Source organism: Vipera ursinii (genome assembly GCF_947247035.1).
Source record: "Vipera ursinii genome assembly, chromosome: 2".
NCBI classification, from domain to species: domain Eukaryota; kingdom Metazoa; phylum Chordata; class Lepidosauria; order Squamata; family Viperidae; genus Vipera; species Vipera ursinii.
Window position 1 is genome coordinate 51,229,378 of NC_139513.1, and position 14,662 is coordinate 51,244,039.

Below are 14,662 nucleotides of genomic sequence, written 5' to 3' on the forward strand. Positions count from 1 at the left end.
GGATTGCTATCTTTGGTTCCTTTCTTTCACATGCATATACATGTATAAAGGTAAAGGTAAAGGTTCCCCCGCACATGCATACTAGTCGTTTCCGACTCTAGGGGCTGCTGCTCATCTCCGTTTCAAAGCCGAAGAGCCAGCGCTTGTCCGAGGACGTCTCCGTGGTCATGTGGCCGCCATGACTAGATGCCAAAGGTGCACGGAACACTGTAACCTTCCCACCGTAGTGGGCCCTATTTTTCTACTTGCATTTTTACGTGCTTTCGAACTGCTAGGTTGGCAGAAGTATATATGTATATGAGTATATGTATATGTATAAGTATATGTATATGTATATGAGACTATAAATGTGCTACAGTCCCTATATTTCTCGCTATAGCTAACAGTGCTCAATGCAGGCCGTCGATACTTAGGGGTGGAGAATCTGTCTGGCAAAGTCTTTGTAACATCTGGCCTTGGAGGAATGAGTGGTGCCCAAGCAAAAGCCGCAGTCATTGCTGGATGTGTGGGAATTATTGCTGAGGTAAGCCTCTGTGTTGAGTCATACTCTTCTGCTTTCATTAGAGTTGTCCCATTCTTCACTTTCCAGTTCTATCCATTCATTCTTTCCCTGTTTAAAAACCGGCATCGGATGTCACTACAATCCCTTCAGCAGACCCAAGAAGGCTCCATACCAATTTGCACTCTCAGATACCTGGTGCATATCTTCCGCAAAAGGATTTTGTGGCTAGTCAATAATGAAATGTTTTAACTATTATTTTCATATATTTATATTTGCTGTTCTTTTAAATACCACATTAAATAATCCCTTTATATCCCTCCAAGCAACTTGCATAGTTTTTATGCATCAATATCCACATTCAGGATTCTTAATGTCTACTGCAGGTATTTCATCCCTCGCCTAACAATCTAGGAAGAGCCCAATAAACAATGCTAGTGTACAAAAAACGGGTAAAAACAGAAGGTACCCTTGCATGCTTCTTCCGTGTGGAATGTTTGTGTCTCTGGTATTTAAAATATGATGGATGGAGGAATCAATCACACTGAAGCAGACTTGTTGTCATTCTGTAAAAAAAAGATGCATTCCTTCAGACAGTCTCTCTAATTTTTCTGTCTAGAATGACAGCAGTCCTAAATTGTCTTTCTGATGCCAGCTCCATTTTATTTATAAGTGGCTTACAATACTATTACTGTTTTCAAAGTCAGTATATTAGGTTTGGGGTGCCAGTAATTATTTTTAATACCAGTAATATGCAAACAGAACATATAAGATTAAAAGTTGGACTCTTACTGTTAATAAAACTGATGTCAAGCCAGTTTTTTTCTGGATTTTTTTAAATATGTAATATCAGTAATATCATGTTATCTGCCCTTCTCTATCTTGTATCATTTGTAAGTTTATTGTGGCTTGCTAATGAATAAATAAATTGTAAGAAGAGAGATTTTATATAGAGTTCGCTAATAATTAATAAAATCTTAATGTGTAAGAACAGAGATGTTTCACTGTTTGGGAATGGGTAAGTAAAATTAATGATTATAGGTAAAAATCAAACCTTTAAGTTTCTCTTATTTATTTCTCAATTTTCTCAATGTTTTCTTAGAAACTGATATAGACAGAAAAGGATAGCTGCAGTGATTTCAATAGGCTTAAACCAGGGGTCTTCAAACTTGGCCCTTTTATGACTTGTGGACTTCAACTCCCAGAATTCCTCAGCCAGCTTTGCTGGCTGAGGAATTCTGGGAGTTGAAGTCCACAAGTCATAAAAGGGCCAAGTTTGAAGACCCCTGGCTTAAACGGTCTGATTGGATGGCCATCTATTGCAGGGCAAACATATCTGGGCTGCAAATCTCCAGACAACCACTAGATGACAACAAAGAGAATTTCCCATACCATAGAAGTTCTCCAGAAATTTGAAGCCCAGATTCAGAAACCTTACATACTGCATATTGAGCCTACAAAGTTTGGCAAAGTCTTCATCCAGATGTTTGAGTATAGAATGTTATACACTATGTCATGAATTTAATTCCCCCATGGACTTATACAAGCTGTATACAGTCCTGCCATTCCAATCTTGCTTCGTGAGAACATTCTTCTGTCTATTTAAATCAGAGTAAGGAGGAAATTTGCTATTGAGAAGATGCAAATGTTGTTGGGCAGAGCCTAATTTTTGCTGCAAAGAGGTTGACAAAGAGGTCACATCTTGTTCATTCAAGAATCCCCAAGGAGATGAAATGGTTTCATGTAGATCAAGCCTCAGGGTTACAAGTTTAGAGCTATTAAATACAGCAAGACAAGCTTTCAATTTACTCGTGTAATTTTTCACTATTGATTGGGAGAGAATCTTTTATCTAAATTAGTTCTAGCAGGAAACCTCACTCATAATGTGTTTCTTAGACCATGAACAGCTTGTTCAAAACTAAACTTGTTGTCATATTGTGTTGGTGTTTTAACTTTAATTTTTACTTGCTACTCATCATGCATATAAAATACAGAAAGATTAGTTGTCCCTGATTTTTTTCTCCTGTAATACAATCTCTCAGGTTGACGAAGCTGCTCTTTTAAAACGTCATCATCAGGGATGGCTAATGAAAATCACTAGAAGTCTGGATGATTGCATTGCTCGAGTTAGGTATGGCTCAGGAAGTATGTTCTTTAGTGTCTAACAGAATAACAGATTGGAAGAAATCTTGGAGATCTTCCAGTCCAACCCCCTGCTTGAGCAGGAGACCCCATATCATTCTAGACAAATGGTTGTCCAATCTCTTCTTAAAAATCTCCAGTGTTGTTGCACTTACAACTTCTGAAAGCAGTTCATTCCACTGATAAATTGTTCTCACTAACAGGAAATTTCTTTTTAGTGTTAGATTGGATCTCTCTGGTAAATTTCCATCTGTTACTCCTTGTCTTGCCTCAGGTGCTTTGAAGAATAGGTTGACCCCCTCTTCTTTGTGACAGCCCTCAAATATTGGAAGACTGCTATTGTGTCACCCCTAGTCCTTCTCTTTTTTAGACTAGACATGCCCTGTTCTTGCAACCATTCATTATATGTTTTAGCCTCACACCCTCTAATCATCTTTGTTTTCTCACTAATTAAGATGATATGCCAGTCCAAAACTTTGGAATGTCTTTTGAGTTTGGAGAAAAAGGCTATTAAAAAACAACCTACACCCCAAAGACTGACTTTCTAAATCTGACACATTTTGTAACATTTGTGGATGACTGTTGGACAAACAAGTAGGTTCCAGGTTCCACAGACCTTTGATCAGCTCCCATCCGTACAAGACTTTACAGTTAGTTATAAACTGGCCCAGAGGTCATCAATCGAAGTCCTAACAAAGGACTTAACCAATCTAGATTTTTAAGAGCAACCAAGGTCAGTTTGGTGCTGTTAACCAAACTATCTTAGTTAAGAATATAACATATAGATTAAGTTTCTTAAGGAAAAGTATATATTGAAATAAATCCAATATATATCCTTTCACATAAGTACCATTTATATTCTACAAATTGTCATATTTGGTTAAACCCTGTAACATTTTTATTCTGGGCAAATGTTTTGTGGAGACAAGTTGGGAGTAGTCGTGAAGGCACCGGAGTGGACATTAGGAAACCACTAGTCCCACTTTATTCTCAAAGCCAGCTCTGTGACCTTGTGCCGATCACTCTCACTCCACCCTTAGAAGCAGACAATGACAAACTACTTCTGAAATCTTGCCAAAAAACTGCAGGGCTAGTATAGATAGTCAGTAAGGAATCAAAGCATACTTGAAGGATTTTCCCGTCCCCATAAACAATTGTTTTGCATCTATAATGCTAACATTCTGTTTAAAATGTTTACACAGAGAAGCCAAGAAGAACAAAATGACTCTTAGTTTGGGATTTCATGGGAATGTGGTAGATCTTTGGTAAGTAAGCAGTTGATCAGGGATCCTCTTGACAGTGATGTTTTTATTATTTGTTATTTTATCTGCCCTGCTGCCCTAGCCATAAAATGAAATAAATCTTTACTCTTTAATTGAATATTTCAATTTATTTTGTCCCAAATTTGTGTGGTATCCTTCCTACTGTATGTTAGTGTGGTTTATACATGAGAACTACTCTGTTAGAAGCCCTGATGCAGTTTTGAATTCATTTTCTAGATTTATAATGTGAATGATTCAATGGCACATTTTGTTTTTCTTTGTACAACAAATGTGATTTATTTTTCAAAACAAAGTTGATAATATGTTAAGTGACAGCATTTCATGTCTGGTTGTGATTATCATTGTAGACTGACGGGTACATGCACATGTTTGAGAAAATGATGCTGAATTTGCTTCCCTTGAGAAAGTAGGTGTAAGAGTTTTGAGTGAAACACGTGTTTGAAATAAGTGGGATGTGTACATGTTTTAAAATGCATTTTTACCAAATGTGTATTGAATAATAATTTTGTTTAAATGTTCTCAAGATGCTCTTCCTTTCTGCTTATTTCTTCTCAGTTTCCTGTTTTCCTCTTTCTGTATGTAGGGAAAGACTGGTAGATGAATTCAATACTACTGGGGAACTATTAGTTGATTTGGGATCTGACCAAACATCTTGTCACAATCCATTTAATGGTGGATATTACCCAGTACAGTTAAGCTTTAAGGATGCCAACCAACTCATGTCCAGTGATCCCATAAAATTCCAGGCTCTTGTAAAAGAAAGGTATGGCAATCGTTTTCATGATTTATTTTAATCATCTGGGTAAAGTCTTAAAATGTTTATTTTCATTCTCTTCTGGTTCTTTTAGCAGTTTGGGATATTAGATTTTGGATAGAAACGATTCATTTTTGAACAGGAGTCAGACAATCCGTTCTGCCAAAGTCTAGTTATAAACTCTAGAGTTCTTGCCACCTTCTCATTAATGGAATCTTGGCTTATGGGACATTTGCAGTGAGGATGTCAGTGGAGAAATGGCCAGTTCCTCTGCGCTCACACTGTGCTGGCCACCTGCACTCCCTCATGCACTCCCCCACCTGGCAGCATCCATTTGGCTGCTTGCTGGGAAGGGAAAGGAAGGGAGAAGGGGGAGGGAGAGGGAGAGGGGGAAGGGAAGATTTCTGACATTCCCTGCAAGCGTCCCACAAAAAAACGTAATGGAGAAGCGAATAGGAAGTTAGAGATTGAACCAGCTCCCCTGAATTTTCCCCCACCCATTGCCATTCTGTTTCTCTAGTTAAGCAAGGAGATGTCTGTGAAATGGTGATCTAATGGGGCACCGGTTGTCTAAAGGGGAATGGTTAATGTAATTAAGAATCTGGAGTCCTTAGTACTCTCTGAACTTGACTGAATAATGTGGATGAGGACTGCTGCATGTTCCCCTATCCTATTGCCACATTACTATTGAAATCAGGAGTTTCTTCTTTTTAATAAAAGAAAAATTGCAAAAAAATTTTATTTATTTCAGCAGTAAAATCTGAATCCAAATTTCTCATCTTCCACATTTATTCAGTAAACTATTTTCTCTCGCACGGTGTCCCATAGTTCAAACTGAAGCTTTTTTTTGATGATCTAAGTTGGTGCCAAAAGTAATGTTCCATTTCTTTTGTTCTTTCAGTCTTAGAAGACAAGTAGCTGCCATCAACAAGCTATCTGATCAAGGAATGTTTTTCTGGGATTATGGCAATGCTTTCCTTCTAGAAGCCCAGAGAGCTGGTAAGGAGACAATGTCTTCCTTTTTTTGGCATGGAGTGTATCACATAATTTCTGCATGGGAGTAGGCATTTTGTATTACTCTTGTGTGTTGTATATGATAATTTCCTGATCAGAATAACTATTAATTCATTGAATGCAGTACTTCTCTGCAGGATTGTTATAAATTCTTGTACAATCCTGTTCCCCAACTAGCCTTGTTCTTAGTCAGCACAGCAATACCCAGTCCTATTTTATTCAACTGTTGTTTTGTTGGGTGTTGCATTTCCTTCTCACTGAACATTTGCCTTTAAATTCTTTGGAAGGTGCTGACGTTGCAAAAAGAGGAGGCAACAAAGGAGAATTCCGGTACCCTTCCTATGTTCAGCACATTATGGGGTATGTACAAGAGGAAAATATGGATCATCAATCCTTTTCTATGTAGAAAGGAATGTGTCTGGAGACTGGGATGGGAAAAGGGAAGACCCAAAAGAGCTGCCAGATGTGAACTTTATTTTTCTTGTCACTTTAAGTAACTTTCAATTGCCTTGCAGGAGTTAAAAGGCTATAAACTAAATTCTGAGTGCTGCATATCACAAATGTTTTGGGAAGTTGTGAGAGAAATCTGAAATAGAGAAAAGTAGTGTGACAGTTCTAGTAGTAACAATCCAAATGCATATGTGATAAATCCAGTGGTGGGATTCAGCCAGTTCGCACCACTTCGGCAGAACCGATAGCTAGTTTTTTGTTGCCCAGGCCCAGAATGGACTTCCAGAAGCAGCATCCACACAGAGAACCAGTTGATCACATATTTGAATCCCACTACTGCATAAATCTACATGCTTCTCCTCACTCTTCTTCAGAAGGCCCAGGCTTGAGGAGATATGACCAATAAGTTTATCTGGGTACCAACTTCTGCATGGCTAGACGCCCAAGGCTAACTCTTTTCTTTCCGTCTTCTCCGTGATACCCATACCTAATCTGGAGGCAGGCCCTTTCAACTCCTGATTGAATGAATCTTTATTACACCCAAAGACCAGAGATAAAAGGTATAGCTATGAATAGCTAAACAGAGTTAATTACAAGTAGAATAATACAGGCAATTGGAATAGTTTATACTAAAAGTACGTTGCAACTGAACAATTACAGCTAAACTCAAGTGGCCAAATGACCACAGATACATTGCTTACGTCTGCAAGTAAAGCTTTGTTTAAAGTTCTAAAATAGGGATTCAAAGAGCTTTGTGTTTGGATTAGTCTGTTCAAAATAGCTGAAATTCTTCTATCCTCACATAATGAAAGAAAAGCATTGCGAACCATAAATATAAATAAAAAAGGAATTTAAGCTATCTTTTCAATATTTAGCTGTGTTTTTTCCCCAGAGATATTTTTTCTATGGGATTTGGCCCATTTCGGTGGGTTTGTACCTCTGGTGACCCAGAAGACTTGGCAACCACTGACTTTATATCCACAACAGTGCTTGAAGAACTTATCAACCAGGGAGGTAAGACTTGTTGTCTTCTAGGTATAGAGGGGGAATAATAGAGCATGAGAAAAATAACTTGCAGTTAATTATATTTTATAATTTTAGACTGTAACTATCAAATTATTATACTTTTCAAGGAATGAAAAGCCTATTTTTTCATATGTGTTTTTGCTCTAAATTACCTCCATTGTATGTACTGTAACATGCATATACGTTTATCATTACCAATGACTTCCTTGCAGGTGACTATAATTGTGGTCTCAAACTTCTTCAGACTGTACCTGATATATTTTATTCAGCATTGCATATATTTTAATATTTCAGGAAAGGGATATATAAAATCTTCATTCATTCATTCATTGATCCATTCTTCAAATATATTGAATCAAGCAAAAGGCCTGGTGACTGCATAGGCATACGCCTACCTATTTCTTGGCAAGCAATTTGCCATTGTTTTAGAACAGAACAGAACAGAACAGAACAGAACAGAATAGAATAGAGCTGGAAGGGACCTTGGAGGTCTTTTAGTCCAGCCCCCTGCTCAAGCAGGAGGATGACCTATACCATCTCAGACAGGTTATTGTCCAGTTTTCCTCTGATATGTTTCCTCAACTTGGATAGAAATTGAACTGGGGGAAAAATTGTGGCTGGACTTGCCCCCATAGCATTCATGTTATAACAAGCATCTGGGCACTGTTTTAGTGCAGTATCTATAAGCACTTTCAGAATTTCCAGATATGTCCATGTAGACCAAAGAAGACACAAAGACCAGGTCAATTGAGGTCTACAGCAAGATATTTAGGAGTTATAAAGACACAACTTCAAATCTTCATGGAACATGAATGGATTATTCTATCAGTCAGCCAATAGTGTTGTTGGGTCCATTTCATTATATTACATCTTAGCTTCGTTTTGCACAAGTGTTCAGTGTCTTACAGGAAGGACTTCAGGAAAGACTGCCATGGTAAATTTAAAGATAGGAAAGTGAATACATAGCAGAAAGAGGAAACTTGAGAGTTCACAAGGTTAATACTGTATGGAACAAAACTGTGACTGAATCTGGATGTTCTGCTTCGGATACCACGGAGCCTCCTCCCAGAAGGTAACCAGGAAAATAGGTTGTGAAGAGGATATGTAGTGTCCCAGACAATCTGGCAGACCCTGCTCAAGCAATGCTGAGTAAACAAAATAGTATTATTTATTTTATTTATTTTATTTTTATTACATTTATATCCCGCCCTTCTCCGAAGACTTAGGGCGGCTTACAAGCTTAGCAGTAGCCTTCATTCTATGTATATGCCTGCTTGTTAGGGCTTTCACACACAACCCAAGCGGCATTATTACAAAGTCAGCTTAATTGCCCCCAACAATCTGGGTCCTCATTTTACCTACCTCGGAAGGATGGAAGGCTGAGTCAACCTTGAGCCTGGTGGGATGCGAACCTGCACTAATTGCAGGCAGCTGGTGTTACTTAAGGAGGCATCAGCCCACTGCTCCACCAAGGCTCTTGTAAGAGGAACAACCTTATATCCTGCCTATTCACCTGCCCTCCATGGTTTTCTGATGGAACACGTAGCTTTTAATTGAAGACCAAATCAAAAGAGCACTAGCCCTAATACTGTGCCTCCCATTCCCATCCCTACTCTCCGCCCCCCAAGCCAGTCCAGATGGATTTCATGTTTGATGATTTTGAAAGTTGCTGAGGGATCATGAAGGGCTAGATAGAAACATGATCAGGAAATATTCATCCTAGGATTTTGCACTAGCTAATTTTCGGGTCAAACTCATATTAATTATCTTTGAGAAATGTCAGAGTACTGGTGAAATGCCAGAGAATGGCAACTGAGCAAATGTCTGTATGTTCAAAAGGGGAAAAATAGACCCAGGAGCACTCAGTCTGACATCAGTATCCAAGAAGATTCTAGAACAGTTCATAAAGTTTTGTAGTTTTGTGAAATAAAAATATGTGTGTAAACACTTTGAAAACAACACATCAACATAAGTATAATTTCCAGATCATGGGAAATAATTTAGCAGATTTTATTTTACGTACTGTATCCAGTTTTTGGTCACATTTTTAAAAAAGGATTCAGAGAAACTGAATAGCAACAGCCACAGCAACAAAAATGATAAAAGAATTGGAAACATGCCTCTCTGAAGAGAGATTGGAAGAGCTGGATAAGTTTAGAAACGATTGCTTGGTGGATTTATTATAATGCTTTTCACATTCCTGAAAGAATGTTACAGGAAAGAAAGTCAAGACTTGTTCTCTAGTGCAGGACATAAAATGATGGATTTAATTCATAGGAAAGCAGATTATTATTTATTAATGGGGTTTTAGTTTAAATTCAGGGACTTAATTTAATCTTAGTTTTAATCGATTTTAACTTTGTATGTTTTGTATTTTTAATTTTTCCCTGTAAACCTCCCTGAGTCCTACGGGAATAGGGAGATATACAATAAATAAATAAATTATGATTATCCAGAAAGGTGATCTAGTCCCCTTTGTTGGATGTTTTCAAATGGAGGCTAGACAGCCATCTATATGCACTGATTTAATTCACTGAGCATGTTTTGGAGTTGATGGCCTAAATGGCCTCACCCAACTCTATGATTTTATGATCTTAAGTAATCATTTTTAATGTTGTTGAATCACATCAGTTGTTTGTGCACATATTTCAGGATTCATGTATGGATATAAGTTTGCATTTCTATATGAACAGAATGCATAGTGTGACAGTCATTTGAGCGCTTGACTATGGAGAGTCAATTTGAACCAATTCATAACCCTGTTTTCTGTCTTATCAAGGAGAAATGTGAAATATATAATAGGAAGAACAAGTAAAAAGTTAGATAACTCACAATCAATTCAGTCAAGATCTTCTGAATTGGCTTTCTTGTATTCAGAAACCCTTTCACTCTTGATAACAGGATATACAGGAAGACATTTGCTAATCCTCTGCTATGACATTTCTTACTAGTTTCTCAGTGATCATTGAAGCACTGGTATCAGCATTGGTGCTAGGAAGATAGAGGCCATATTGGCCCTTTTAATTTCAGATAATATTTTAAAATTCAAAATTAGCTGCTTGAAAATTAGCCAGCATGTCAAAGCTGCCCTAATAATGGAAAAAATGGTTGTTCTGTAAGAACCAGAATATATGCTAAAACAGTTTCCCTAGACCAGGGCTATAATGGGTGTGCAATGATGCTAAATAGTTTTAAGGGAAGAATGTACTCCCTGTCCTGGGTATATTTAGATGATGGAGCAAATAAAATATATATTTTTTGAGAGAGAGAGTGGGAGTCAACTTCCTTTCTGACACAGACAATGTTGATGAGATCACAGTGTGCTCTCAGTATCATTTATGCCCTTAATAAAGGTCATCAAACAGGAGGGATGACAAAGTAAACTGAGGTAGTAACTTTTTAAAGAAGTGAAAGACAAATGGGTGCAACATTCAAGCTTGGTGATTTCTTTATTAAGCAAATCCAAAGTCATCCAAAGTTGGTGCGCAACTATTTCCAGAATTTGGACTAGAAGACCTCCAAGGTCCCTTCCAGTTGTATTCTATTCTATAAGAAGACACTAAGCTGCAGAACAGTGGGGAAAGGAAGCAAGGCTAAAGTTCATGCCATAAGTGTGTATTTCTTGTAGGAGTGTGAAAGTTATGTAAATTAGAGCTTTTCCAACAACTTCAGTACTTTAGAAAAGATGTTCAAAGTCCAAGATAGTGGAAGGATGGTCAGTCTATCTATGATGGGCAGAAATTGAGCAGCAATACTTAGACTTGTGAAAAGAGACAAGATCTTGAAACATTTTAAAAACATTGCACTTTTCAACAGTAATGAAGAAACAGCAACTTTGCCGTATTTTTATTTTACAAAGCTTTCCTAAAATGCTCTTCTTTGGATATTGTCTGAATATTTGTCAAATATCCAAAAATCTTTTGAAAAATAAGAGTTATTAATTGCTTTTCTGATTTTAACATTGTTTCCGTATCTTTTCACAAAGCTTTCTTTCATAATGTATTGCAAATCCCTTTTATTCTTAATTCAGTACTTTCCCTCCATGTCAAGGACCCTCATTAGTGGTATTGTTCTTTTAGCTTTTTTAAAGAATTTCACAAGCTTTTTTGAAAGAAATATTTTTGTCATTTTATATGCTATATTGCAATTATTGTTGCCGCTGATTTTATCTTTATTATTGCTATTTTTTAATTTATGCTTTTTTAAAAAAAGTTGTACTGATTTCTACACTGCTCAAAGAATGATATTTATTTGGTAATTTGGAAATACAATACATAAATAAGTGTGCCCCCTCCTCCATGTCTTTCTTCTTTTTTCCTTTTTCCTCTTGCAGGTATTCCTTGACTTATGACCGTAGTGGACCCTGGCCATTATGTACATAAGTCATGATGGTGGTAAAGCAAGTTACCATGTGACAGGAACTAATTTTGCAACCTTTTTTGTGACAGTTATTAAGTGAATGTTATGATTGTTAAATGAACTATGAGGCATTTTTTTTCTGGAAACTGGAAGTAAATGCCAGTTTTTGGCAAAAACATAAATTGTGGTCAAGGGACCACAGGACACTGTAAAGAGCTGTAAATGCAGTCTGGTTGCTGAGTGTTCGAAATGCAACCACAGGTCTGCAGGGCAGGGGGTGATGTAGGAGCTTCAGAACTGGGTGGTAATAACTTCAAATCAGTGGTGGGATTCAGCCCGTTCGCACCAGTTTGGCAGAACCAATAGCTAATTTTTTTTTGTTGCCCAGGCCCAGAAGCGTCATCTACACAGAGAACCAGTTGTTCACATATTTGGATCCCACCACTGCTTCAAATAGTCACTAAGCAACCAAGGACTACCTGTATTCAGGTCAACCTAGATTACAAATATATTAAACTGGAGTTTTTGTGCATGAAAATGGCTGATGGGATATACCCTGTCGCTACCGCCCTTGGTGAATAATTGAACCACTCCTCTTCCCACATTTCTTCAGATGTTACTTTTTTCCCCTTTTTATTCATAGAGAAATTTCTGAATGGAGAACACTGAAAGAAAAAAAAAATCCTCTCAAAGTCATTAGATTCAAAGATAAAATTAATTATGATTTATTCAATCCAAATGGAATACAAATTCTCCCCTCTTATTTTTTCATTTAGTGGAATAGATATACTGTACTATCTACACCGATATTATATGGGAATTGCTTTTATTAGCATGTCAAATACTAATGCTGAAAAACATAAATTGCAATATGTCTATGAAAATATGTCTATAAATTGCAATTGTATCAACATTTATTGGACAGCTATAAAGACAGTTCTAGTTAGTGTTTACACAATGTAACCTTTTTGGATTGTGTGGGACAACCATCATGCCATCGTTGTAAGAATCTGATTGTGACTATTTTAAGAAGACACATACAGTATTTTGCCATTGCAGTGAGAGACATCCTTAAAGAAAAGAAGAAAAATTATAGAGCAATTGAGAAGGTAGACTGAGGTCCTTAATTCTTTTGAATATCAGATTTGCTCCATTTATTTTCCAGGATGACTTTTTAAAAATAATTAAAGGCTGTTATTTCAGCCTTCCCCAGGCTTGGTTATAGTGGATTGCAAGTTCCAAAATTTCCAGCATACTGCTTGGGAACTGTAGATAGTCCTCAACTAACAACCACAATTGTGACCAGAATTTCTGTTGCTAAAGAAGGCAGTTGTTAAATGAGTCACCCCTGATTTTACAACCTTTTGTACCATAGTTGTTAAGCAAATCATTGCAGTTGTTATGTGAATCACACTTCCCCCATTGACTTTGCTTGTTGGAAGCCAGCAAATGGTGATGACATAACCTCAGGATGCTGCTTTGTAAATCCATGCCAGGTGCCAAATGCCCAAATTTTGATCACATGATCATGGGGATGCTGCAACAGTCATAAGTGTGAGGACTTGTTATAAATCACTGTTTTCAGTGCTGTTGAACTTTGAACAGTTGTTAAACAAATGGTTGTAATCAAGGACTACATGTATATAATCTCATATCTTTGGAGAGGTCTGATTTTGGAAAGCTGTCCTATTATATAATTAAAGTTATATTTCATCAAACCCTCAATGGATATTGGTGTTATTTATATCTGGTAAATACTTGCATATAGTATGTTTTTCTTGCAGAATTTGTCATGTAGTATAATTGCTGCAAGAATCAAATATATTGGTCATTTCTGTTAAAAAGGTTGACATATTAGTCTGATTCGGAGTATCTTATGGTAGAAAGACATTGCTACAGCAGGCCTGAAATATCTCATTATCAAGCATTTATTAACAGATGCCGTTTATATTTCTCTTGAATAATATATTAAACCAGATTACAACTGTGCTATCTTTTCTTGCCTCTAGACAAAGCAGGTTACCTATAAATCTAAAGACAACTAAATATTTTATTCCTTTCTCTTGTGATAATCTGTGTAATATCACTGGATTCCTCCTAAAGGCATGTGTTTTCTGTGCTGTTTCGTGAATACTTCAGAGTCTGTTTGTAAACTGCCAGTGGTCTTCTGATACTGCTTTTATGAATCATTTTGTATAATCTTCTTTTGCCTAGCCAATGCATCTGTGAAACAGCAGTACTATGATAACATACACTGGATTCAGGAGGCCAAAAGACATAATTTGGTATGTAAACTCAACGACGATGATGCTTAATTAGAATCCAGTGCCATCATTTCATATTTTTATTCTATTTATTTTTATGATGTCTATCGTAACCATTCTGCCCATAAGGTATGAAAAGTGGCTGACAAGTTAAAAGATCCCTTAAAATCATTGCTTGAAAGAACATGGAGCATTTTTACCCTCCCAACTCCATTGCGCAGTGGGGCTTCCAATCAAAGTCAAAGACTCCATTATGCCTGTCTGTTGAAGCAATTTTCACATATTGTAGCCCAAACTCTTTCTGTTAAGCTCATCTTGACCTACTTCTTGGGCTTAACATTTAAAATGGCTAGCAGGACCTTCATGGTTATTTTTCTATTAGAAAAAAAGCTTTTGCTTGAAAACCAGATGCCAAGGAGAAAGTAAGGATGCTTACATGTGAAACTAGACTTCGTAAAATAGAAAAAGTGATCTATAGCCTAAATGGTGGTAATAGAAGAAAATATTTGCAACTCAGGGTTGAACTGTGAAGGTCCTTGGTGCTCTCTGAGTTTTGTGGTTTTCTTGCAAATGCTTCTTTATCCAAACTAGGTAAAATGTTGCCGACTGTACTTTGCTAATAAAATATCTGCAAGAAAAACACCACACTCAGAGAGCACCAGGGACCCCACAGTGACTCTAAACCCTTACATACAAAATGTCCCTGGTTTGAAACCAGCAGTACTTTTTCAATTAATATTTTTTTTCTCTGAACCACTTATTTTTCTGAAGCATTTTTTTCATTAAAAAAAGGAATCCGGTAGCTCAGGAAATGAAAATGGTAATATAAAAAAAATGTTTCTACTGGGTTTTGAATCAGGATTATTTCGCA

General features: G+C 37.0%; 1 protein-coding gene across 1 annotated transcript in view; it reads left to right on the forward strand.

The window, feature by feature from the left end:
• UROC1 (urocanate hydratase 1) overlaps window positions 1-14,662 on the forward strand; it is a gene marked incomplete at its 5' end in the record, with an annotated part of 48,763 nt that overhangs the window by 17,408 nt on the left and 16,693 nt on the right. The window contains 8 exons of the mRNA XM_083353839.1: window positions 380-523; window positions 2,542-2,630; window positions 3,844-3,906; window positions 4,508-4,687; window positions 5,580-5,677; window positions 5,980-6,052; window positions 7,035-7,156; window positions 13,742-13,812. Coding sequence (XP_083209965.1) covers window positions 380-523; window positions 2,542-2,630; window positions 3,844-3,906; window positions 4,508-4,687; window positions 5,580-5,677; window positions 5,980-6,052; window positions 7,035-7,156; window positions 13,742-13,812 — 840 coding nt within the window. The remainder of the gene's footprint in view (window positions 1-379; window positions 524-2,541; window positions 2,631-3,843; window positions 3,907-4,507; window positions 4,688-5,579; window positions 5,678-5,979; window positions 6,053-7,034; window positions 7,157-13,741; window positions 13,813-14,662) is intronic.